The 25,560-nt window shown below is 45.5% G+C and overlaps 3 protein-coding genes across 5 annotated transcripts in view; 2 read left to right on the top strand and 1 right to left on the bottom strand.

The window, feature by feature from the left end:
* Positions 1-3,233: 3,233 nt before the first annotated feature.
* Positions 3,234-7,211, top strand: LOC147220900 (uncharacterized). Its single transcript, XM_086170773.1, has 6 exons — positions 3,234-3,320; positions 4,666-4,767; positions 4,872-5,048; positions 5,280-5,405; positions 5,722-5,915; positions 6,098-7,211. The coding sequence occupies exons 1-5, from the start codon at positions 3,272-3,274 to the stop codon at positions 5,904-5,906; spliced, it is 639 nt and encodes a 212-aa protein (XP_086026899.1). The 5' UTR covers positions 3,234-3,271; the 3' UTR covers positions 5,907-5,915; positions 6,098-7,211.
* A 1,126-nt stretch (positions 7,212-8,337) lies between these two features.
* On the top strand, positions 8,338-24,478 carry LOC147220899 (TANK-binding kinase 1-binding protein 1-like). 2 transcript variants are annotated; one of them, XM_086170575.1, is made up of 13 exons: positions 8,338-8,438; positions 14,087-14,327; positions 14,427-14,555; positions 15,060-15,164; positions 15,282-15,432; positions 16,096-16,289; positions 19,390-19,451; positions 19,540-19,646; positions 19,832-20,022; positions 20,599-20,871; positions 20,951-21,031; positions 21,131-21,358; positions 21,534-24,478. In XM_086170575.1, the coding sequence occupies exons 2-13, from the start codon at positions 14,094-14,096 to the stop codon at positions 21,660-21,662; spliced, it is 1,884 nt and encodes a 627-aa protein (XP_086026701.1). In that variant the 5' UTR covers positions 8,338-8,438; positions 14,087-14,093; the 3' UTR covers positions 21,663-24,478. The 2 variants fall into 2 exon arrangements, with proteins under 2 accessions (XP_086026701.1, XP_086026700.1); XM_086170574.1 differs by having other exon boundaries at positions 15,060-15,432.
* Positions 24,437-25,560, bottom strand: part of LOC147220898 (oxysterol-binding protein-related protein 7-like) — a 13,519-nt gene continuing 12,395 nt past the window's right edge. For both annotated transcript variants that reach the window (XM_086170571.1, XM_086170573.1), the window contains one exon: positions 24,437-25,503. In XM_086170571.1, the coding sequence (XP_086026697.1) occupies positions 25,395-25,503 (109 nt within the window). In that variant the 3' untranslated portion in view covers positions 24,437-25,394. The remainder of the gene's footprint in view (positions 25,504-25,560) is intronic.

Below are 25,560 nucleotides of genomic sequence, written 5' to 3'. Positions count from 1 at the left end.
CCAAAATCTGCGGTTTCTTTTCGGATAGGGATTCCTAGCGGTGTGGGGGAAATTCGAGATTTAAAAGTCTACTTGGAAATTATAGTTTCTAAAATCTGTCATTATTACAGCTCCCCCATATGTGCTTTTACATGTATGTCAAAAACGTATGTCAGTGAGAGTATCCAGAAAAAAAAAGCTCACCTCGGTCGTTTCTCCGATGATGCCAAAGCCCCGTGAACAGAGCTCTGCTCCAAGTCCACGCAGCTGAGCACATTCACATTTGGACTGTTGGAGAGGATGTTGATTAAACAGCCATCGGAGGTCAGGCTTGTTAAAATACACATTTTAAACAGGCCCACAAACACTTTCTAGGACTTTTTAGAACCAGCCTATCTTGAATTTAGTGAATATAGCATTTTCACTTTATCACTTTCTTTTTGGAAACTTAGATTCTGGACATTTTGAGTAAAAGAACAAAAGGAACGGTGTCCTTTGAATCTTGTCCATAACTTGATTCACAGGAGGAGGCTGTTGGAAAGGACCAGTGAGCTGATACACGTCGGCACTGGTTCACCCAATAAGGATCTGGTACTGTTCACACACACACACACACACACATACACTTGGACAGTTGTAGGCAGTGTGTATCATTGTATCACACTGCGAGCCATGCAGCCTACAGATGCAGCTTGGAGTTACAATCAGGAGATGAGCCCTAACTTTCTCTGCGTTCAAGCAGAACCTGTGAAACTTGTTCAGTTGCTCGGCTGCAGTCCCCGCTGTCGCCAGTAGGTGGCGCCAGAATGCCTCATGGGCAGATTTGTTATACAGGATAAGAACACAGAGGGAGTGATGGTGGTAGATTTTGCAAAAAGGATGGAAATGGCTGTAGTGAACACTTTTCCAGAAAAGACAGGAACATAGGGTAATTTAGAGCGGCGGTAGGAGCACGCAGGTAGACTACATCTTGTATAGATGTGGGAACCTGAAAGACATCGGTGACTGCAAAGTAGTTGTAGGTGAGAGAAGCCAGACAGCATAGGATTGTGGTTTGTAGGAAGACTTGTGACAAGGAAGATCCAAGAGGACAAAGTGGTGGAAGCTGAAAAGGGAGGAGTGTTGTATGGATTTCAGGGAGGGGTTGAGAAAGGCTCTGGGTGGTCAGGGTGAGCTTCCAGATGATGGACAACTACAGCTAGTGTTATCAGGGAGACAGGTAGGAGAGTACTTGGTGTGTCATCTGGAAGGAAAGTAGATAAGGAGACTTGGTGGTGGAATGAGAAAGTGCAGAAAGGCCCTTCCAACAAAGAGCATTCGATCACCTGTATGCTCGGTTGGCCAGTAAGGTGGGAGAGAATGATATATACAGGCTGGCGAAACAGAAAAAGATGGAAAGGATATACAACAGTTCCAGGTGATTGAGGATAGAGAGGGAAATGCATTGACAGATGCTAGAAGAGTGATGGAAAGAGTATTTTGAAGAGCTGATGAATGTGGAAAATGAAAGAGAGGCAAGGGTAGAAGAGGGGACTGTAGTTGGCTACAAAGTAGCACAGATTAGTAAAAGTGAAGTGAGGGAGGCATTGAAGAGGATGAAGAGTGGCAGTGGGTCCTGATGATATACTTGTGGAATTGTGGAAGTGTCTAAGAGAGGCAGCGGTAGAGTTTCTAACCAGATTATTCAACAGGATCTTAGAGAGTGAGAAGATGCCTGAAGAATGGAGACAAAGTGTGATGGTGCCTGTTTTTAAGAATAAAGGGAATGTGCAGAATTGTGGCAACTATAGAGGGATAAAGTTGATGAGCCATACAATGAAGTTATGGGAAAGAATAGTGGAAAGTAGACTGAGAGCAGAAGTCAGCATGTGTAAACAGCAGTATGGCTTCATGCCTAGAAAGAGTACTACAGATGCAGTATTTTCTTTGAGAATGCTGATATAGAAGTAAAGAGAAGGCCAGAGGGAGCTGCATTGTGTTTTTGTAGACCTAGAAAAAGCATATGATTGGGTGCCAAGAGAGGAGCTCTGGTATTGTATGAGGAAATCTTGAGTGGCAGAGAAGTATGTTAGACTGGTGCAGGACATGTATGCTAGCTGTGAGACAGTGGTGCGGTGAGCTGTAGGGGTAACAGTGAAGTTCAAGGTGGAGGTGGGACTCCATCAGGGATTAGCTCTGAGCCCCTTCTTGTTTACAATGGTGATGGACAGGCTGACAGATGAGGTCAATTGGGGTCAACAGTCCAGAGCGTAGGAGAGTGTGGAAAAGAGGGGAAGAGACGGGTCCAAGCAGGTTGGAATGGGTGGAGAAAAGTGTCAGGGGTACTATGTGATAGAATACTATCAGCCAGAATGAAAGGAAAGGTGTGCAAGAAAGTGGTGAGACCAGCGACACTGTATGGACTGGAAACAGTTACGATGATGGAAAGACAGGAGGCAGAGCTAGAGGTCGCAGAGATGAAGATGCTAAGGTTCTCTTTGGGAGTGACCAGGATGGATAGGATCAGGAATGAGTCTATCAAGGAACAGTTCATGTTAGATGTTTTGGAGAGAAGGTCAGAGAAGCCAGACTGAGATGGTTGGGTCATGTACAGAGGAGGGAGAGTGACAATACTGGTAGACGGATGCTGGAATTGGAGCTGCTGAGCAGGAAGTCTTGAGGAAGACCAAAGAAGATTTATGGACGTAGTAAGAGAGGATATGAAGGTAGTTGGTGTGAGAGAGGAGGATACAGAGAATAGGGTTAGATGGAGAAAGTTGATTCGCTGTGGCGACCCTTGAAGGGAAAAGCCAGAAGAAGAAGAAGAAGAAGAGACAGTTTTCAACACCATATTTGAAAGAAATCCTGTTTTGGTATTGCTGGTGCTTATTTTCAGATTTTCCATGACTTTTGTGATCAAAGGTTGCAAAGAAGAGCGGTGGGAGGTGTATGTTAATGAGGGCAACATTGGCTCTACATTTCTCAGCAAATATGTTCAAAACAGCACCTTGTGTGGCTGCAATGGGCATAATACATATTGAAAGAAAAGAAAAAAAAAAATCACAGTGTGGGGAAGAGTCACAAATCAAACGCAAATCAGAAAACATCACCTTTTCCTTCTGCGGGTGCTTCTATTCCGTACATCTCAGACAGGAGGAGAGTTTGAAGTAACGGCGGTGCATGGAGGCCAAAGACGGAGATTGCATCTCGGTCAGACCGGTCCTTCCACATATCAGCTGACACGGCGCGATAAGGTCGTCCAGTTCTGCTAAAGCTCTCTTTAGGCAGTAGATCCTGACCGCCGCTGCCTGCGATGTATCTGCTGCGCTCCCTCTGCCTCGCCTGGACTCTGCTTTCCACAGGTAACCCCTGCACCCTCATGACCACATCACTCAGCAGTCCTCCGACAAAGTCCAGAAAGGTCTTGAATTTCTTGCGGTTTTGACTGTCACGGATATTTTGTTCACTTGTCGTGTACTTGCTTCAAAATCTGGAAAAGTTGAATAACCGCAATAGGAGGTGTACAGTCAGAGTTTATGTAAATTATATCAAATGTTTTGTCAGCATATGTTCTCATTGGAAATGAATTAGACATTTTGACACTGGAAAACCTAAGTGTGGAAATGTTCACACTTAAACACACTTTACACAAACACAATATTTTATCGAAGCCCTGAGTGGGCTTTAGCATCACCTGCCTCATGGTTATTTTAGCAGATGCTAACACATTACTCAGTAATACTAAACACTGATTCAGTGGGTTATATATTGTGCACAGTTTGAAGTTCAGGTATTTCTCCAGATGCTTTTTTTTCCATAAAATTATGTATTTTGTCCTCTTAACCCTCATATTATGTTAAGGGTCAATTTCACCCATTGACCCAATGGGTCAAATTGACCCTTAACATAATATGAGGGTTAAGATCTCTAAAAACCAGACACTGGAAAATGATGAAAGTTGAAATACCATTTTGCAGCTGTCATTTAGTGGCTACGTGCTGCTGCCAGCTCCTTATAGAAATGATAGAAGAGAATCCTGACAAATGATTTCAAACTTCACCAATCTGTATTTGACTCCTTACTTCAAGTGTTGCGGCTCGATTGGGAATCGATAGAATTATCTTTATTCATCAGTACTTGAGCTATTTGTTTTTGGTTTTTTTTTCCAACGTTTTTTCGCACATCTTTCACATCCTCTAAAATTGACACTAAGTTTTTTGCATACTAAAACCTCTTTTTACCAGGTTTTGGAATATTTTCATTTTCATTGTCATTATTAGAGCAGCAATGATGTCAAGGGCATGTGATTAACATTTGTAATGGTGTTTGAGCTCAAAAAACCGGTCCGATTTTTGAGTCTAGTGGGCCTGGAGGCTTCTCCTCAGGGGAAGGTTAGCTTTCTCCACCATTCTTTGGTTTCTATAAATATCACAAAGAGCGGGTTGTGGACCTGCTCCTTCAGGAAATGTCTTTCATTCTTTTGAATCATTTGAATGAAAATGTGCATTCATGTTGTACAACGGCGATGACACATCCATCTATTCTCTGTGGAAAAAGTTGAATCTCTGTCTGTGATGACCTTAACGTTTAGGTCCAGCGAAGAGCCGTCCTTCCATATGGATATGATTGATATGTCCACGAGAGAGCGGCAGAAAAACGCAGAAGCGGATGTTACCGAATGTTTTATTATTGTCGTTTGCTCTCCAGCCGACTCGCTGCTGTGTCATGGGTGCGCCAGTGAATCCTGTTTCAACACAACCTCCGTGGAATGTTCTGCCCTTGGTTCTCGATGCATGACCATCACGTCAGGTTGGTGTGAGCCGTTACTTGCAGAAAAGTAACCAAATCAGGCGATTTTATATCGTCAGTGTTTGCAAATGTCATGTTAAGGGATTTCTCTCCCCTGCGGCCAGCGATCGGGACCGAAATCGGCAGCATCGCGACAGTGACGAAGACTTGTTCGTCCCTGCTGACTTGTGTCACTCCTCTGAACATCGTGACCGAATGGGCCGTGAACAAAGGCTTCTCCAGGCAGGCCCACACCCAGCTCTGCTGCGACAGCGACCACTGCAACTTCCAGAGCCTGGCCGGTAAGAAGCGTCGCTTTTAGCAGCGGCACCAGTCATGTGTGAAGAGAGAGACCGAACATGATCGGGTCAGTTTAACATCAAGACCTCCATCTTTCTTTGTGTCCATACAGATATCTGTGAGTATGCACGGTATAATCTGTCTCCCTCGTCATTGTTTCTTCTCTTTTCTAATGAAAGACATCGCATCCCAGCAGATGAGTCTGTCCTCTCACCCTACACTTCTGTCTCCAGTTCCCAATTTGTCTGTCAATGGGATGAAGTGTCCCTCCTGTGCCAGTTTGGAGGACAGCCTGGCCGGGACCTGCAACGCCACTGTGTCCTGCGCAGGAGCAGAGGACAGCTGTTTCAATGGCACCTGTGAGTTCCTGGAATGAGGTTTTTGTTCCTATTTTTCCCTTTTTTTTGTTTAGAATTTCACGCTTTTGTGTTTAGAAACATGCCCTTTTATCACCGATCCTGCACGCTTGTTTCCCGTGCGTTGCATACGCATGGCGTGGGCGCTGTCGAATGGCTACCACGACCTGCTCGGTTGAAGAGTTCCAACTTCCACATGTTGAAAAGCAACCCCTGATGTTATTAAAACAAGATCGTCTCTTCCAAGCCTCACCGGACAAATTGAAATGTGTATCATATGAACTGTGTTTGTTTGTTTGTCGATTTCCTCTTTTTCCAGCTACATTTAACTCGACCCAGGCGCTGCAGATGGGCTGTATGACCAGGAACCTGTGCAGCAATCCCATCGTGCATGCCGTCCTGTTCGGCACCGACGCCCGGATTTCCTGTCGATCCCCATTGAGCGTCGGCGTCAGCTTGGTGCTGCTACCTCTGGCGCTCACAGCCAGCCGGATCCTCGTCTAGCCACAAAAGGTTAATACTGAATAGATATGAAAAATAACACTCACACACACACACATTCAAGGGATGCCATATAGATGTAATCACAGAAACTCAGACATGCAAGAAGATGTAGCCGTGAGATTTCTTCCAGTTCACCAATCACACACCGGCAATAACGTCGCTTTGCATCGACATTTGGTTATCTGTCACAGAGAGAGCGAGATAAACACCCTGTGCCGTGGGAGAAGAAAATGGCAATGACCTGTCAACACCATCTCACGTGTCGCTGGCCAGACGTCTGCGGTGTAATCATGAGAGATAACAAGGGAGGCATGCTGTAGGGGAATAATTGCGAGGCACAGAGGGCTTTTATTAAGGTGGGAGAGCGGTCTGATAAAGTGAAAAAAGTGTCTTAATATTATTCCAAGGGCGGGTTTTTAGCAACACATCAGTAACCAGTTCAAAGTTGGCTCAAGTTGCAGATGATCCAGTGACCTTCAGTAGTGATGTGACCGGGTGGAGCACACAAGTATCTCTGACACCTCTGCTTGATGTTTGTTCAGTCAGATCAGTATCAAAAAGAAAATTTAAAATGCAAGAATATAAAAACGTTAATCACAAGCCATTGACTTGATTCAGACCTGGTTTAGGCTGAAATGGGGGCAGGGTTTTTTTTTTTCCGCTCGTAGTAATAAGTTATACACCGAATGACCGTGCTAAATGCTAAAGATCTGAACTAATAATGCAAAGTGCACTTTCTGATTGGCTGCCAACTCTGGGCCAGAAAAAGAGCTCAGTGTTTTGGATGACAGATTTTTGGATGTTGTGTTTATTACATAATAATAAAGGCTCACTGTATAGAAACATATTTATGGTAATATGATATTTTAGTCACTCCCATATAAAATGTCACAAAATAAAAGAAAAGAATAGTTTATAATCTTGAAAATGGATGAACACCTGTTTCACACATAAGCACTTGTTTATTTTTTTCTATATACTACAAACAAATAAACCATAAATATTTATGCTGTTCCATCATAACTTTGACTAACACTAAAATAAAGTATAATAACAATAATCACATTTGTATTTTCTGTCTTAAAATTATGCATGTTCCCAAAATAGTATAAATGTGATTGAATAGATCACTAATATATTTTGTTCAACCAATGAAACATCAGTAAATAAATGTAAACAAATATTTTTTTCAAGTATAAAAGTCCTGGAGTTGAAAGGATATTACATGATGTTACCAGGTGAAGTTGGTTCAAAATTTCATTTTAAAAGATTTAATAATAAGATATGGAAGAATGGCAGCCTTTAAAACACTTCTTCTGGCTGTGCATCATAGTAATTCATTATCTATAAAGCGGAAGCTTAACGAAATTATTGTTTTATTGCCACCCCCCCACCTTAGCTGTAACTATGGCAACATCTTCTGTTCCCAGGGTGTCCTTTTACTGCAAAAGTATATATGTTTATATATTAATTAAAATCTTTTTCAAAGAAAGCATTGCAAAATATAAGCCAATATCCATAGAGCATGTCATTTTTCTTCATGTGCACATTTAGTATCTGCACACTTTAACTTGTTTATATATTCTTCACACATTCATCCATTCCCGATGCCACTCTCCCTGCACACATGGGTCGAGAAGAGGCTTAACTTGTGCATTGTATGATGTGTGTGTGTGTGTGTGTGTGTGTGTGTGTGTGTATGTGTGTGTGTGTGTGTGTGTGTGTGTGTGTGTGTGTGTGTGTGTTTGTGTGTTTGTGTGTTTGTGTGTTTGTGTGTGTGTGTGTGTGTGTGTGTGTGTGTGTGTGTGTTTGTGTGTGTGTGTGTGTGTGTGTGGTGTATATATATATTCACATAAGTATTTTATATACATATGGATCAGGAATATGTATATATATATATATATACAGACAGACAGTGAGAGAGTGTATTTTTTTAGATATATAGACACACATATTTTACATGTACTTCCATATAAGATTGTGTTTTAATTGTGGTAAAACGCTTTTAATTTACTGCAGTACATGTTCCTTGGGCTTTTTGGGTAAGTGTATTGTGTGTGTTTGTATGTGTGTGTTTGTTTGCGTGTGTGTGTACAGAATATTGGACAAAAGTACCTTTTTAAATGATGATAAGCTGTTATGTGTTGATTAGATAATAGGGTACAGATATCAGCCCCCCCCCACACACACACACACACGCAAACGCAAACACACACACACACACACACACACACACACACACACACACACCTCCAAGTACTGCATGACTTTGGAGTACAATTGATACAGTGTTCCAGAGTACAACCTTGTATTGCAGTATCTTCAAAATCTCCCTCTGGGCCTTTTCTCTTACCCTTCCCTTCTCTCGTGGCGTGGGGAGGGGGATGCGCGTGAGCACACACACAAACAGACACACACACACGCACACACACGCACGCACGCACTCACGCACACGCATCCAGTGCTGATGTCAGACTCCAGTCATGTCGACCCTCCTCAGCACCATCATCTTCCAGGCTCGTCTTCACGCACGTAAGTAACCACCCGACCGCGCCGCCCTGCGTGTCAGCACGGTTTATGTTCTTTGCTCCCCTCCACGCTCCGTGGAATCCTGCGTGGAACCCGGCGGGAAGAAAAAGCCCCGGTGTCGCTGCGGCTCCGCTGCTGCGGGCCGGGCTCGGAGGTTTCGGTTGCGCAGCTGCGGACGCGGCGGCCGGAGAGATCCAGCGGTGACGCTCCGGAGACCGGAGACCGGAGACCGGAGACCGCGGATCTCAGGACGGTTGAAACCGGGTCCCGATGTGGATCTCAATGCGATCCATTCCCACCGATCAGAAAGATCCCGCGAATAGTGCCAAATCAGCATAACAACAGTGGGATAAACACCGTTCTGAGAATATGTGCGCTACTTCAACATGCAAATGATTCATATTCGCACAACAATATTACATTTCTAAACAGCGCATTGTTCGACATTTGAAGGCAAGAGTAGGATTTTTTTTCCTCTGGTTTTGCAACAGACGCTGTAATTACATCGTCTCTTTGCAGAGGGCACGTCTCTCAGTAATTACTCGTGTGTGTGTGTGTGTGTGTGTGTGTCTCAATGCTTCAACATCGCATCTGGGTCAGGGGACTGACACATTTACGTCATTCCCTGAGGAACACACGGGATCTGATTGCACTCGTGTGATTTGCATCCATGAATTGTTGTGATCCAAGAGCGGAATGAGAGGAAAATCCTTGTATTTCATTGCAGGTAGTTTCTATTCTGCCTGAAACCAAACTGACAGTCAGTATATTCTCATCAGATTATAACTCTCAGATCGATAGATCTGCTTTTCCTCCGGTGCAATGCACGTTCATGTCAATTATATTTATCCAGCTTTATCAAAAGGACAAACGCAGGCCGACGATTCGGCCCAAACATATTAAACTGTTTAAAACAGGGGAGACAACGTTTGTTTACATTTTCACAAACTTTGGGAGGATCTTGATGTTTTATTCGTGTTGTTATTCCATCTCTACTGACTATGATAGTCAGGGTTTTTGAAAATGTTTATACGTGTGTCTTTGCAGCGACGGATAAAATCAAAAATCTCAACAAAAACGCACAAAGAAGCTACAATTGCATAATCGGAGGAGCGGTTGCGTTATACGATGAACATTTAGTATCTGCTCCACTGAGGCGCTCGATGCGAGTCAGCCGGCGACAGAAAATGAGAAAAAATAAATAATTGAACTTTCTCACGCACCAATCTGCACACCAGAGTGCAGAAACTGTGGAGTACACATTACAAAACCGTTAGAAATACTTTATATTTATTATATGGTGAATATTCATTATATACACTGCCAGAATGAATCAGGTTTTAGTTTGAGCAGCAGCATCGCCATGGACTCAGCCTGTCCCCCATCTGTCCCCCCATCTGCCCTATCGTCCACGTTCAGCCTGACTGGATGGAGCTCATGTGGCCTCCACGCCGCTGACAACTCCCGAGTCGTACGTAACTCGCTTTTCATCCCTTCAACCCGCTTCCATTTCACCTCTTTGTGCTGGGAAATAAATTGGGAAAAAAAAAAGGATGTTCTCGGAGCAGCTGGATGGAGTCCAACAGGGCAAAGAGTGGAGGAACACTTTGTTCGGCGGAGTGTGTATAGGTGTAGGAGGAGAGCCGGGACCTCCTCCTCACTTTTTATTCCTGTTCTCCCTTCATCTGCCTCGGCTTCGCCGCGTCCACCTGTCCTCCCCGCCTTGTCTCCATTGCACCCTATTTGAAGCCTCTCTCCTCAGAGATGCTCCCGAGCGCTGACTCAAACACACGCGCTTCAGACCTACTTCTCGTTGCGTTTAAGCTGTATAATCCAAAAAATTCAAAACAATAAAAACTATGAATATCCCAAATATCTGGCAGGGATCATGCAGTCAGACCGCGATTTAGATTTTTTTTTTTTTATGTATTAAATTAAATGACATAAAAAATATTAGCAAGGAGAGTAAGGGTGATAATTGTGCACAGTGGGTTTTGCGGTGTCCTTTCTCTGCAGGAAATCATTCCCTGGGATTGCTCCACTCCAGCCATGATTTATTATCCTGACTGATGTAAGAGCTGTAATTCTCCTCGGGCTTTTCTTCAAATATCAGCATGCTTTGAGCGGTCAGGACAGGTGGAGGGAAGCTCAGGCAGCAGCCTGGATGCTCGAGGACAGAGACGGTGCCTGGACACAACTGGGACTAGCAGTCTGAGCGCCAGCTGGGCAGGTTAAAGTGACAGGGCTTAGTGTTCCAGGAACGAGCTGGTTGGGGGATTGTTGCAGGGGCTTGCTAGCTGAGGGCTAGCTGTCTGGTGCTAGCTTGCTGAGGGCTAGCTGGCTGGAGCTAGCATGCTAAGGGCTATCAGGTTGAGGGCTAGCTGGCTGGAGCTAGCATGCTAAGGGCTATCAGGCTGAGGGCTACCTGGCTGGGGCCAGCTGGGTGAGTTCAGCTGACAGAGGTTGGCATCAGAACTAGCTGACTTGAGGATAGCTGCTGGGGCTAGCTGGCTGGAGCTAGCTTGCTAAAGGCTAGCTGGCAGGGGCCAGCTGGGTGAGCATCGGAACTAGCTGGCTTTGGGATAGCTGCTGGGGCTTGCTGGCTGGGGCTAGCTTGCTAAAGGCTAGTACGCTGAGGGGTTGCTTGCTGAGGGCTAGCAGCCTGGGGCCAGCTGGGTGAGTCCAGCTGACACAAGCTCGCACACTACAAACTTCTTGGCTTGGAGATAGCTGCTGGGGCTTGTCAGTTGGAGCTAGCTGGCTGGGTCTGGCTACCTGAGGGCTAGCTTGCTGAGGGCTAGCTTGCTGAGGGCTAGCATGCTGAGGCTAGCATGCCGAGGACGAGCTGGCTGAGGGCTAGCTAATTGGGTCTAGCTCACGTGGTGCTAGCTGGCCAGTAGGTTATTATTTGTATGAGTCATTCTCTGTGCCAGAATTCATAACCCACTCTCTATATTATCAACTAAACTAAACACCAAATTGGAAACAGACCTAGAAGTCAGACAGCACATAATCTTCTTTTTTTCTTTGTTTTCAACATTCACTTGTATTCAAGAAGTTTCCCGCTCAGAATCTTCATCTGCTCAGCCTCCAGCATATCCTGTCCTCCTCCTCCTGTAAGCCTGATTTTCTGCTTTTTTTCCCATCATGCCCTTTTTCTCCGGAAACAAGAGCCGTCTCCTTGACATCCGGCTGTTTCTGACAAGATGAATTGAGGATGAAGAATCGCAAAAACCTTGAAAGTTGCAGTGAAGGCCAGTCAGGGACAGTCAGACCATACACAAATGGACGTAACATTCGCGGAGCCTGTTCCTATTGTGCCCCTTTCCCCACGTCACCACATTCAGGAAAGGCCCAGGGCTCTGGGCGATGCTGGGATGCCGGGCGAGAAGCATGTGACCTCTCTTTCTTTGCAGAGTTACTTTAGCAAGATTTCAGGGCTGCTGGGAAATAAATGTCTCATCCAATTTGGAAACAGTCATCAGACGCCATTAATGCAGCTAAAGGCTCAGCAAGATGATTCGCTATCTACTATTAAAACCTATTTAGTTGAATCGCCCTCCCAATGTCTCTGTCCCTGCAGCAGCTCAGCGCTCGGCCTCTGGACGAGCAGCCGACGCCTCACTCAGACCAGATTTATCTGACGGCAAATAGAGTCATTCGACAAAGCTGTGGATTGGTCAGATAGACTTTTACCCAAGGTTTTACCCAAGGCGGCAGGAAATATTTTTTAATTGAGGTTGACTTGTAGTTTATAGTTGAAACAGGGTGGGATTTTGTATTTGGTCATCTTAAGTGATACCTACTTGTTTTACACATTTCTGAAGATGAGAGGTGAAATGGATTCAGTGTCTGCACCGTTCCTGGCTGGAGCCCAGTATTTCTTCACGTCCTAGACAACTACACTCTTTGACTCCATACATTTCAATACACTAAGTGATGCAGGCTCAGACAGTGAACGTTTCATTAGCATAACTTGTACCGACTGTGAGTCTTTAGATTTCAAAATAATAAGGGTCAAGGTTTTACACAGACCTAAAAAGAGGACAACTGTTCAAAATAATTGGAGTTGGAATAAGACTGTATATATTTCCATATCTCAAGTGGTACAGACTTGCAGTTGATGCATGGAGAAAATAATGAAGAATTTGGCCTGGAATTGAGACCTTTCAAATAAGAGTGTTATGTTGCAAACAGTGGCAGCCAGGTCATGAAGAAATGAAACCATTTAGCTTTAGTTATTCGGTAACATCACCACGATATGATGTCAGGGTCTCGTGTGTTGTTGTCTCAGAGTCGTGGATGTTTTCTGCATTCAGACGCGGCAACGGCATGTGCCGCCAGAAGCCGGCTCGCATAGGATGGCATTTAGCAGTGCTGCTAGGCTGCCCGTCGGCCCGCGGGGGATCGCTGGCATACAGGATTAGTCCATTAATTAATAAAGCAACCATGTGACGAGGACATATGGCCTTGCTTGTGGCTCGATCTATGTGTGTGTGTGTGCATGTGTGTATATGTCTATACGAGTTGAAAACCGAGGTTAAGTTACAGAGAAAAAGGCAACAGATCCCTGTGTGTGTGTGTGTGTGTGTGTGTGTGTGTGTGTGTGTGTGTGTGTGTGTGCGTGCTTGGTGGGTATGGGGGGGCTTGTTGGTATGGTGTGTGGCTTGGTTTGTGTGTGGGTGGTTGTGTGTGGGCTTAGTGTGTGTGTGTGTGTGTGTGTGTGTGTGTGTGTGTGTGTGTGTGTATGTGTGTGTGGCCTTGGTATGTATGTGTGTGTGAGTGTGTGGGCTGTGTGAGTGGGAGCTATCTGTGAGCTCTCCATCTTTGTGACTGCAGCTGTGTTGGGCTGCTTCCTCTTGCTGGATTCACACAGAACATCCTGCTTCACCGTGCTCTGCTGTGGTCATGTGAGCGGCTCTGACTGACCAGGACTGGACCAGAACCTGATCATGTGTCCACAGCAACATCATAAAGTACCTCTGATCTGATCCTTAAATATATTTTGTTTTGACAAAAACTAGGTCATTTATTTTTTTACTTTTTCCTTTCAATTGCTCCCCCAGCCACAGCAAATCAGCCCCCTCCATTCCGCTCTATTCTCTTCCCTATCAAATATCTTGAAAGGTTGACAGTCCTTTTAAATTTAATTTTTTTGGGGGAAAAAATCTGTCTAAGTTCAACCAAAACTAATTGAGCAGGGAATTAAAACTTAAATTCTTAAAGCTATTTTCTTCTATTGATTTAAAATCATTTTGGCCTTGCAGATCTGTATTAATTCTGTTTCTTCAAAAGAGAGACAGGTAATGTGTGCTGATACAACTTGACATTTTTTGCATTGTCAGAGGAGACACAAAGTAGTAGGCACAGTGCATAAAACAACCCAAAGAGCAGTCAAAGGAAAAGTTGGCTGCCAACACTGTGCATGGAGTCCGTTCTTTCAGAGCAGCTGAACAGTCCCATGACTGTTCACACCCCGTGGGGTTTTCAGCTCTCGCTTAAAGCCTGGCAGGAAACAGCGCGCACAAATAACGTCCAGTTAATTGGGACGTCGAGACTACTTTTGAAATAAAACAATGTGTTTTGTGTCCCGGTGCAAGTAACTGCATCTTCCTCTCCCCCCCCCCCCCCCCCCCCCCCCCGTCCAACAGCTAACTGATGATGGATCTGTTCGGCAGCGGAGAGCTCGGCTTGCTGGGAGGCAGGGAGAGGCTGAGGGACGACATGGACATATCCGGGATCTGCTGGTCGGCCACTCAGCTGCCGGACGACATGTACCCGGCGTCCGGGTTGGCCCTGGCCGCCGCGTACCACGACATCAAAACCCGGCTGGCCAGCCTAGAGAGGGAGAACAGCAGCATCAAGAGGAAGCTGAAAAAATATGAGTTCAAGGTGGAGCATCCACACACACACACACACACACTTACAAATGATTCTTGAATGCATTCATTTATCCTAATGTAATTACTCTTCTCCTGTCCTCTTCTCCAGTTCCCCATGATCAATAAATTTGGAGAGAAGTCCCTGTGCTGCTCCTGTGAGCCCATCATGAAGGACAGCAGCCTCATCCAATCAGAAACGACCAACCTACAACAGCGGGTCAACTGCCTCACGCAGGAGGTCAGTATCGTAGCCTTATCGTAGTAGAACCACCGTTCCAGATGTCTACACTACCTTAGTTGGCCAATCCAACTCATGAAGTATCTCTTTGGAAACAACTGCACCTGATCTGTGCTGACAGCTGTCGTATCGTTTGAAATCACCAGGTTCTCGTTGCCGTTTTCCCATGAAAAAGAGACTCTTTGACAGACTTTTTTATCTTTTACATTACATTACATTACATTGCATTTGGCAGACGCTTTTATCCAAAGCGACTTACAATAGAGGACATAGGGACTGCAAATACACCTGCAAATACACGATGCACAGGAAATATACAGAACAGTAAGCTTGGGTTAGTGAGGGTTTTTTTTTTTTTGTTTGTTTTTTTGGACATAGACACACAAGCATACACACACACACACACACTGCATAGCCTAACTTGCTGCCAACCTGATCTGGGGCATCAGCGCAGTAAAAAGTCCTGAAAGAGAACAGTTTTTACCTTTTACCTTTTATCTTCAGCTTCAGAAGAGTAAGGAGAGAGAGGAGCAGTTGGAGGAGGTCATCCAGGCCTACGAGAAGATTCATCTGGAGAAGAGCAACATCCAGAGGGATCTGGACAAGATGGTTAACACACACACACACACACACACACACACCTCTATTTATGCCTCAGCTGGAAATTCAGACGTCGGCTCATGCCTGTATGTGTGTGTGTTTTTTGTGTGTGCGCGTGTGTGTCAGACCACGCTGGCCGAGCAGCACGTGGAGCAGATCTGCAGCCTGGAATCGGCTCTCAGACAGAGAGAAACTTCCCTCAAGAAACTCAGCGCTCAGCTCTGCAGCAAAGATGCATACCAGCCTCAAGCCCACGCCAGCCTGCACGTGCCCAGAGGTCAGTTCTGTCACCGCGTCGACGTGGCTCAAACGATCCGTCTTATCTCACTATTTTTTTTACGGAGCCATTTGAATCAGACACAATGTGCATCCCGGCTCGAGGCGGTGACACACAATATGCACAATATCAGTGCGAGCGGTGTAGTGAACCATGAGTGGCGACTGGAAAGTAGATGATAATGAAGCTCTATTGTCACAGTTTTCAGGTTCCTGCAGTACTGCAGAACGCTGTTTGTTACTGATTTCTCGTCCTCATTTATGTTGTCCTGGCAACCGGACCGTTCCACAGAGCTCCAGGTTTTATTGTTCTCCGCCGATCCATCTGGCCTCCTTTGAACAGCCATGCCAGTCAAAATAACTGGACTAGGTTTGCAGCGAGGATTAGCCCGTAGCCTCCGAGGACCGGCAGTCCTTGGCGCCGCCGAGGCTGAGCCTTTGTCTTCATCACGGGTTCCGATTCTCCGATTGGTCGTAAGACAGGTCTGGAGGGTGTGGGCGGTCACCGCTGTGAAAATATGGAATTATCTAAAGGGGGATTCAGATGCTTCGGGTGATCTGGAGAAGTTTGTAGCTGACAGGGAAACTTCACGGGACAATTTGAGGCGAGCGGGGAAGCAGAGGCGTGTATGTGACGCTCAGGCGATCCGTGTGCTCCCGCCAGAGGGCCGAGGCCCCACGCTGCAAAGCTCCCGCAGTCTGGACGCCCTGTCGGATCTGAAGCTCCAGCGGCTGGAGGCCGAGCTGGAGGGGGCGCGGCACCAGGCCGAGGGGGCTTGTCAGAGGGAGAAGGAGCTGAAGGTGGAGCTCCAGAGGCTGCAGCAGGAGGTGGCTCAGCTCCAGGACGCTCAGAGACAGGTAGGACCGCTCTCTGCGGAGCCCTTCGCTTTGTGTCAGGAACTGACATCCGGCTAAATCACGAACAGAAAAGAACCCGTTTCTGCTTCTTTCACTGGCCCTTCAAAGCACCGTGACACACACATCCTTTCATTCATACACACCCTCAGCTTCTCCTGCTCGTCTCCTGCTCAGCCCTCTGGTTCCTTGACAGTTAATCTTAGAACGAAGCCACGCTGCCCTGGTGGAAGGAGACAAGTAAATAGTGGTAAAATTCATCATATTAGTGGCAGAAATTTTTAGTAGCTTACCAATAACTGGTAAGGACCTTTTGGATGATAACAATAATAACAGTAAAAATAAATATTATTAATATCTATCATATAGTATTAATATATATTATATATAATGTATTGTTAATTATTATTGATAATAAATTATTATTATTATTAGTAGTAGTAGTAGTATCATTAGTAGTTTTTAGTATCATTATTGTTAAATGACAACAATAATGATAATAATAGTGGAAAAAATAGTCATTGAATACATTATTATTATTATTAGAAGTAGTAGTAGTATCATTTTTTTTAGTATTATTACTATTTAATGACAATAATAATAATAATAATAATGACTGAAATTGGTTTATTGCAGACCCGAGTTGCCCAGACACGTGAATGGTTGAATGTCTCTATATGTGTGTTGTAATCAACTGGCAACCGGTTCAGTGTAGGGATACTGAATGAATAAATGAATGAATGAACGAACTACTGTAGGATTTTCCAAAAGTAATTACAAACAATCATTCTTTTACCAGCAAACTGTTGTATTTTACCAGATTAAAAACAATAGTGATGTTGGGATTATTCACCATCATCCCACGTATCCAAGTCCCAAACGTCTGCCTTGAAGGTCGCGGAAAATGAGGAAGCAGACCTTTAAATCTCAAAGAGATATCAGCTGACAGCAGGTTTGGGGGTTGATAATGGGAGTCATCTGCAATGAGTATTATTGAGATTTATATCCGTCCAGTGTTATAAGAGCGTGTTCGGGTTTGGGTTTAGGTTCGGGTTTGGATTAGGCTTTGGGCAATCCAGCAAATTCCAAAATTATCTTATGTAATAAGACTTTATGAAACTCAAAGGCTTAGACTTTGACGCCATCTTGTAAAGGATCCTCCTGATGCCTGGTCAATATGACAGACAGCTGGTTTCTGCCGCTATGATATCTTCATTCACCAGCATTGTTTCCCGGTTGGGTTCACTCTCTCCCGCCCAATCCCTCGCTCCGGAGCAACCCATGCTTGCGCTTGGATTCTCTCCGCTCGCACTCCGAGTGGTTGCTTGCGCTCGGAATCTCAACACTCGCAAACATTTCTGCCGCCTCATTGAGGGGTCATTTGCTTAGCTTCCCTGAGCAGACAGGCATTGGTTGGTCTTCCATTGCTTTCTTTACGACTTATACGTAAATTTAAAAAAAACAAGAACGCACTATTTCTACAGAGCAGAATTGATATTCCTAAATATATTAACCACGTGATAGCAGCTGTCTAGAGCACCAATGGGATGCAGTTGTGCAGCATTGCCGCCGTCGCGAGCGGAGTCCGGAGGATCACTGGCCAAAATGAACTTCTGTCAAAATCAAGAGCCTCAAGTAAGTTTTTCCAACTCCAACAGAACATAGAGGTTCTTTGTTTTACAAGATTTCTTTCACCGGCAAGGATATTGTCAATCAACCAGGTTGGCTGATGTGTAGTTAACACTCATGCTTGGCAGATAAGGCTCATGTCTGAGGCCTGCTGGCATATAGTCGATCACAGGGCCACATATAGAAATGTACAACTATTCGCTCGGTGCAATTTAGGCTCCAATGAACCTCTTGCATGTTCTGGGCAGAGGGTGGAAACCACAGAACCAGCGAGAAACCCAAGCAGACACGGGGGGGGCATGAAAACTCCACACAGAAAGGCCCCCTGCAGGAATCCAACCAGCTGTGAAGTGGAAGCCCTGAACCACTGTCACCAACATTTCATTCGGTCTGATTAAAACAGATCATTCATTCGAGCAGAGCCTATACTTACCTTCAGTCACGCAAATAGGAACAAAGGGAGCATACAGAAGCGAGAATATTCCCAGAAGCCAAGAGAGAGGACTGACAGGATGCGACGGTTACAGAAGGATGGAGGGCTTTGACGTGGACCAAATGGATGTGTGAAATCAGTATTTTTAGACAACATGAGGATGAAGGACTCCTACCTCTGATGACTCCTCAGGCAGGAGGAGGGTGTCATCAGAAAAATGAGCTCTCAAGTCTTTTTTTGTTTTTAAACCCCACCGGCTAGCAGAGCGTTCTGACGGCGGTGCACATACGGCGTGGTTTCATTCTAAAAATGGGGGTGAAAGAAAAGGAATCACAAGGCCGGGCAGAAATATGAGCACGAGCAGAGAGAATCCAAGACGTGAATTTGAACGGACAATCTCAGAACAGGCTGTTAGTCTCCGTCATCCATGGCACCAACGTTTCTCGACCCTCTCTGAGGCCGTCTTACTAACCAGAGTTAACATGCTAACCAGCTGACGCGGAAATAAATCCAATCTAAACCGGACGACCAAGACGGTCGACCGCTCACTTCTCCTATCGTCCGTTGGCAGTAGGCGTCCGATCTGCTGCTCCAACCTTCATTCAAACCGTGACCCTGGAAACGGTGCTGATCATTACGCTCATCCGACTGATCAATAAACTAGCGGTTTATTTGCTGTATAAGATTAATAGCTTGTAACTGCTCTGGGTTAAGAAATGTGGAGACTTCCTTTTCAGGGGGCCATAATATTACTTGTCTGACATTCACTGGAAGACTATTAAAATGATTACCGGGCTGCTTGTTTCTGATCGGGTGACACGAAGGCATGTTTTCTTTTTTATCCATTTTTGACCATTCATCTTCCATTAGGTGGCAATGGCAGGTATGATAAAGTTTATTTTTTAGCAGCTTTTTTCAAAATTGAATATAAGGAATGGAAGCTGGACGCTGCGGATATTCCCCTTCCCGGCCCCTCACACCTTGTGCTCTCAGTGTGTGTGAAATATTTCCGGCCTTACCTCCCTTCTCCATCCATCCCAGGATTTACCCCCGCACTGCGAGAACTGTGACGTGGAGTGGATAAAGAAAGCTGGAGACGAACAGTAAGTCTGCAGTCCAGAGGAGGCCACCCTCATCAAACCCTGAATCCGTCTGTTATCAGTTTATGTCCACGCCTCTCTGCATTTTTAGGGTGAATCTCGCATTAGCCTACACCGAGCTAACAGAGGAGCTGGGCCGCATTCGCAGTCTGACCGCCAAACAGAGCGAACTCCTGCAACAGGCATCGCGGGAGCCGGGTAGGTCGCCTGCAGAAAAGCAAGAGATCAATTTGGGAGCGTTTGATATCTGTGCAATTACAACTTGTCTGCAAATTTCATAATAGAGGCCTATCAATGCATATTTTCAGCTGGAAAGGAGCTTAAAAAAGCTGTCATTGATTCTTTATTTGTGATTCCCTTCCTCCTTGTTTCTCCCTGTCCAGTCACGCTGCCAAACCTGGCTCCGCAGCGTTTCTCACCCAACTCCCCTCAGTGCACCTCCCTGGCCCCGGAGAGACTTCTCCCCGAACCCTCTCCTCCTCTGTCGCCGAGCAACGGACCCGCCTCCTACTCCCATCAACCAACCAGCAGCCTCCTTCGAGCAAAGTTCCAGGGTCGGCGTAGTTACTCCGAGGTAACGACGGTACATTACATTACATTACATTGCATTTGGCAGACGCTTTTATCCAAAGCGACTTACAATAGAGGACATAGGGACTGCAAATACACTTGCAAATACACGATGCACAGGGAATGTACGGAACAGTAAGCTTGGGTTAGTGAGGGTTTTTTTTTTTTTTTTTTTTTTTTTTTTTTTGACAGAGACACACAAACGTACACACACATACTGCATAGCCTAACTTGCTGCCAACCTGATCTGGGGCATCAGCGCAGTAAAAAGTCCTGAAAGAGAAACATTTTTACTTGTTTCTTGAAGGTTGAGAGAGATGATGCTAGTCTTGTTGCTTCTGGGAGTTTGTTCCGCCACTGAGGTAGTAGAACTGAGAACAGTTTTGCCTGAGATCGCTTAGAGCGAGCAAAAGGTACTGCTAGTAGGTTTGTATTAGAGGAACGCAGCTCTCTGCCGGGAACATAAGGTCTTATCACTTCGGTCAGATATGCTGGACCTGTTCCTGAGGTGCTCAAACGAACTGCCGCCTCGCTCTGCATCTTTTGACCTTCGGCCTTTGCGCGTTTCCTGTATTCCCAGGTGTCGGACCCCTCTGCCATCCAGAGACCCCCGGCCCGAATGATGAGAGATCCCATATCCACGCTCCCCAAACCCAAGCCCCTCCTGGGGGAGACTTATGGCAAAGCGAACTCCTCGCTCCGTGCAAACCTGGTGGGCATGGTCCGGCCGGCGTCGGCTCACGGAGCGGGAGGAGAGCGAGGAGGAAACGTGGGAGAGAGGGGGGGAGGCAGCAGTCTGAGCAGCAGCCCTCGGCACCGCGCTCTGGACCTGGGCTTTCCTCTGGCCTCTGAGGTGCGGCGGAGAACTTTTTATCACATGTGATGCGACGAATAATCTTCCTGGCTTAATCACACCCATCCGTCTAATCCAGGTGCATCATTTCTGTCGCCTTGACGACGGCCCCGAGCCCGCCCCACTGGTGACCCCTCCGCAGTCGTCCGACGACGAAGAGGTGAGGACATCCACGGTCCCATACGTGTTTGCTCACTTGCCCGCGACGGTGTGTTTTCCATTCCATGAGTGTGTGTGTGTGTTTGTGTGTGTGTGGCAGGACGTGTGTGCGTATCTGTCGCCGGCCGCCAGCCCTCCACGGACGCTGGGTGCCGCTGGAATCGGTTCGGCGTCGCTGCGAGAGCAAGTCCTGCACCCCGCCTTCTCATCTCCGAGGAAAGTGTCCCACCCCCCCTCCTTCTCGGCCCCCGAGGGCCCCTCGGCCGTCTCCTGCCATCTGCCTCCCTACATGAACACTGAGCACGCTCAGTCATGGCCCTCCATCAACGTGAGTTGCAGCCAGGGTGGAGTGTGACACACAAACACACACACACACACACACTCCTGACAGGCTGGGGAACTGCAAGATAGCCGTCTTTTTGCTGTTGCTTAGTTTCATCCACACTGGAATGGCTTCCCGGCAGGGTTCCATTCTTCTTACACCCATCTCTGTCTGTCTGCAGTTATGGATGGAGTCGGAGGAGAGCGCGGCGCGCAGCTGTCCTCTATGTCAGCTGACTTTCCCCACCGGTTACCCTGACGACGCCCTCATTAAACACATCGACTCCCACTTGGAAAACAGCAAGATCTGACGTCTTCATCCGGCTCTTTGAAGCCGTTCCAAGGAAATGTTGCCCCCCCACCCCCCCACCACCCCACCACCACCAACACCACCACGCCCCGACTAGATTTTCAGGTGTATTTGGTTATTTATCTCTGGTGTGGGTGTCTGTCGACACACGCGGCCTCCTGGTTGCTTTTCTCCTAGCTCTAACATCCACGGTTGCCACCCCTTTTTTCTCACCGGGATTGGGCTAGGGGTATTTCTTTCTGTCCTCCAGGGTGTTTTAATCCCATCTGGTTGTACAGTCAATGTAATATAAAGGAAATGCATGACTTGGATAAAGTGACAAAGGATGCGCTGAGGTGCCAGAGACTTTTTAACCCCTGCGGTGCTGAAACGGCCCGCGTCCTCTCATCGCCGTCCGTCCGATCACCTCCGAGCTGTCGTCTTTCCGCGGAGGACAACGTCGCTTATCTACAAAACAGCTCGGTGTGAGCTGTTTGAAATCTTATTTCGAACCTAAGAACAGGGAGGGAGAGTGTTGACGGTTCATTAGCATGTGGAGTTCCAAGGCAAAGTTCACGTAACTCAATACCTGCATCAGGATTAAATGTAGAAATCTGATGAAAAAAAAAATCTAAAAAATAACTCCAGCTGCCATCTTCTGTGTGCTGATGAAAGTGCCTTGGTGAAACCAAAACCTCCTGTGAAAGCCACTTTTTGCCACTTGAAAAAAATAAAAGTAAATGACAGCATGTATTAAGCCCCCCCTTTTTTATGCCCCCCCACTCAAAGCATTTTTTTAAGCCCATCACATTCACCTATTCACACACGCATTGATTGACAAGTAACAGAGAAAGCTGTCCAAGCTGCCAGATCTTTTATTGACACGCTCATTCACGGTCTGTGGGTGAGACGTGAGACGAGATGCAGCTGAAGGACAGCGGATCAGGAGACAGCCCCCACTGCTACCCCCACCCTCTGAGCTACGCATACACGAAATTATGTGAAATTAAAGCTCAAAATAGAGTCAGCGTCCTAAAATGATGATCAGATGTCTCTGAATATAATCATACCCTTGACAAAGCTATTAGAATAAAGGTATTTGAAACAAGGAACTGAGAACAGTTGAAATTAAACTTCATGTAAAATTTGAATTATACAATAATACTTGTAGTATTATACACTGCTCAAAAAAATAAAGGGAGCACTTAAAAAACACATCCTAGATCTAAATGAATGAAATATTCTGATGAAATACTTTGCTCTTTACACAGTTGAATGTGCTGACAACAAAATCACACAAAAATGATCAATGGAAATCAATTGTATCAACCATGGAGGTCTGGATTAGGAATCACACTCAAAATTAAAGTGTAAAAACAAACTCCAGGCTGATCCAACTTTGATGTAATGTCTTTAAAACAAGTCAAAATGAATCTGTGTTGCTTCCTGAGTGGACACTTTGATTTCACAGAAGTGTGATTGACTTGGAGTTACATTGTGTTATTCAAGTGTTCCCTTTATTTTTTTGAGCAGTATATAAGTGTTATATGATACATACAAGTGTTATATGATATAATGTATTAATACACTCAAATGATTTTAGTCCTATCAAAAGTAACCACACATGCTTTTAATGTATAAAGAAATGAGGTTGGTGTGTTTAAAAAGGGGCTTGAGAGTTGGGAGACCCGGTGTCATTTTTCAGTTTTCACTCTTGAATCATTCACTCGAGGTTTGCATGGTTGTTCCAGTCTGACACAACGGCGGTGTTTGGGTTGAAGACGCTGTGTGATTCTTGGCTTTTAGCATCTTGTCATTCATCCATTAACTTTGACAGCCTCTGGTATGTAGAAAACACCATTTTATGCTTCTGGCTCTCATTAAGAAAACTGCTGTGTAAAGACGAACTGCCGATGCGCTCTCAGCGAACTCCCATTTATCCTACAACAGACAAACTGCATCACCTTTGACCCCCAGGGGACGTTTCATTGCAGATGGACATGTCGACGATGCAGACATTGTTTTAACGTCACTCCTGCAATGAACAACCTTGTCTATGCTCAGGAGGCAAGTTGTCTTTGTTTTGACAGAGTCCCCTCTGTCCGGCAAAGTTTTCGGCCCAGTTTGTTGAATGTCTGTGGATAGTGTGTGTCTGTATGTGTGTGTTTGTGTGTGTCCTGTGCACCCTGGGTTCGTGGTTGTAGACCCAGAGGGCTGACAGTGATGAAGATCACACACCTGACGGGAGGTGAGGCTGCCATGTTCTCTTTGCAAGTTAATATTTGAATTCCATCAGGAACATCTTTTTGTCTCGACTGAGAACTTATTTACAGTTGTCTCTTATGCTCAGTTTTTTTTTTCCTAAACTACATTTATTTACTCAGATTATACTCTTAACTTTTAATAAAAGATTGCAATAGGTCCAGCAGAGGGCGCACTCCGCCTGTCTGACTACCTCACTGTTAGCAGCAGAGCAGTGAACACTTTCAATAAACACATCAGTAGTCTGGCAACAGTGTGTGATGGTCATTCTAAAACACAGCGGGTAAACTGTCACTCACATACATGCATTCAAACTAAAAAATTGTCAGCCAGGTGTACTATTTGGAGAATAGTCAATTCAGTTGAAATCTACAGACTCTGGTTATGATGTGCAAGATTCTTCTTACAGTGGAAACTTCAGTTTTTGAAAGAAATAAATAACAGCAAAGTTTCTCATATCACAAGCAGTGGTATTCAAGGAAAATGCTCCATCACTCTGGTTTAAGTGTTGAAAATCAAGTGAAGAAGACAGGATAGTATTAATTAGTCTTTTATTCAAAATAAAACTTAAGAAAACACATATTTGTTTTCTCATTAAAAATCAACTGGGCGAACATTAATAAAAAATAATTAATGGCATCAACTGAAAGCAACAATTTCAAAGAGGCAATTGTCTTCTGTGGAGTGATTATGGACAAATACATGCAGAGGAGAGGACAGCAGCTAGGCTAACCATGAGTGCTAGGTTTATCCAGGACATGTGAATCACAGGTTTTCCCAAATCCACCCATAACACTCACTGACAACCAAAAAAAAAAAAAAAAAAAAAAAAAAAATAGTAGGACCCAAATGGGAAAGAGACCAGGTCGGCACCAGTTCACCTATAAAACAACCCACAATCACCCATCAAGCTTCAGTGAGGCTACCTTGTTCTGAGGTCATCTGCGGCGAGCCAGCCCTTTGGCATGTTTTTTCCATACAAAGCTATTATATTAAATAAGGCACATTTTTAGTCCCACAAATTAAAAGTCACATTCAGCCTGTTAAAAGAAGATATATGACAAAGCCTCCTAGCTGGTGAAAATCTCCAGGTTCTTTTTTTCCCCCCCACATAGAATTTTCTCAGAGCTCTGCTAAGGCTTTTAAAAATGGTCGTGATTGACTCGGCAGTGAGGAGGACCGTTCAGTAGTCGGAGGTGGGCGACGGGTCCGAAGACATCCGGCCACCTCCGTCTTCATTTGCTCTGTCTTGGCACCTCACCTCAAAAGTAGCAATTAAAAATCACGGCGAGGTTCATTTGTGCTTCCAGGTCCCTGGAGCCTCTGCATCCTGGCATCGGCGGCAGCAGGAGAGTCATCATCAATGCTTGATGCTAAAAGACGTATACCTTGTTCATAATGTGAGGGGACAGCGGCAAACATTCCTCTGACGTGTCCGTTCCCCCCCCGGGCTGATGTCTCGAGGCAACATCATGAAGACGGACCAGGCATTCTACCACAAGTCCAGGTTTTCAGTTTTGGCAAAGCCTGGCTCTTTGCGGGTATTCCAGTAGTTTCCTTTGTACAACCAAACCTCTCCTCCGGCCTCATCCAGAGATTTCCTGTGAACACACATGCAAGTTTCTCACATTGACTTTTAGCGAAAAACACTGTGTTGA

The sequence above is a fragment of the Fistularia commersonii genome, chromosome 23 (genome assembly GCF_037954325.1).
Source record: "Fistularia commersonii isolate RoL2024-O1a breed Wild chromosome 23, RoL_Fcom_v1.0, whole genome shotgun sequence".
Taxonomy (NCBI): Eukaryota; Metazoa; Chordata; class Actinopteri; order Syngnathiformes; family Fistulariidae; genus Fistularia; species Fistularia commersonii.
The sequence above is the reverse complement of the archived record's forward strand: the minus strand, read 5'-3'. Positions and strand labels throughout refer to the sequence as shown.

What these genes read in the sequence shown, in the direction of transcription:
- LOC147220899 (XM_086170574.1), top strand. Translation starts at nt 14,094, where the DNA reads ATGATGGATCTGTTCGGCAGCGGAGAGCTCGGCTTGCTGGGAGGCAGG. An exon ending in TCCAGGACGCTCAGAGACAG is followed by an intron (nt 16,290 to 19,389) that starts GTAGGACCGCTC and finishes CATCCATCCCAG; the next exon opens with GATTTACCCCCGCACTGCGA. An exon ending in AGTCATGGCCCTCCATCAAC is followed by an intron (nt 21,359 to 21,533) that starts GTGAGTTGCAGC and finishes GTCTGTCTGCAG; the next exon opens with TTATGGATGGAGTCGGAGGA.
- LOC147220900 (XM_086170773.1), top strand. Translation starts at nt 3,272, where the DNA reads ATGTATCTGCTGCGCTCCCTCTGCCTCGCCTGGACTCTGCTTTCCACA. An exon ending in ATGCATGACCATCACGTCAG is followed by an intron (nt 4,768 to 4,871) that starts GTTGGTGTGAGC and finishes CCCTGCGGCCAG; the next exon opens with CGATCGGGACCGAAATCGGC. An exon ending in CAGCTGTTTCAATGGCACCT is followed by an intron (nt 5,406 to 5,721) that starts GTGAGTTCCTGG and finishes CTCTTTTTCCAG; the next exon opens with CTACATTTAACTCGACCCAG.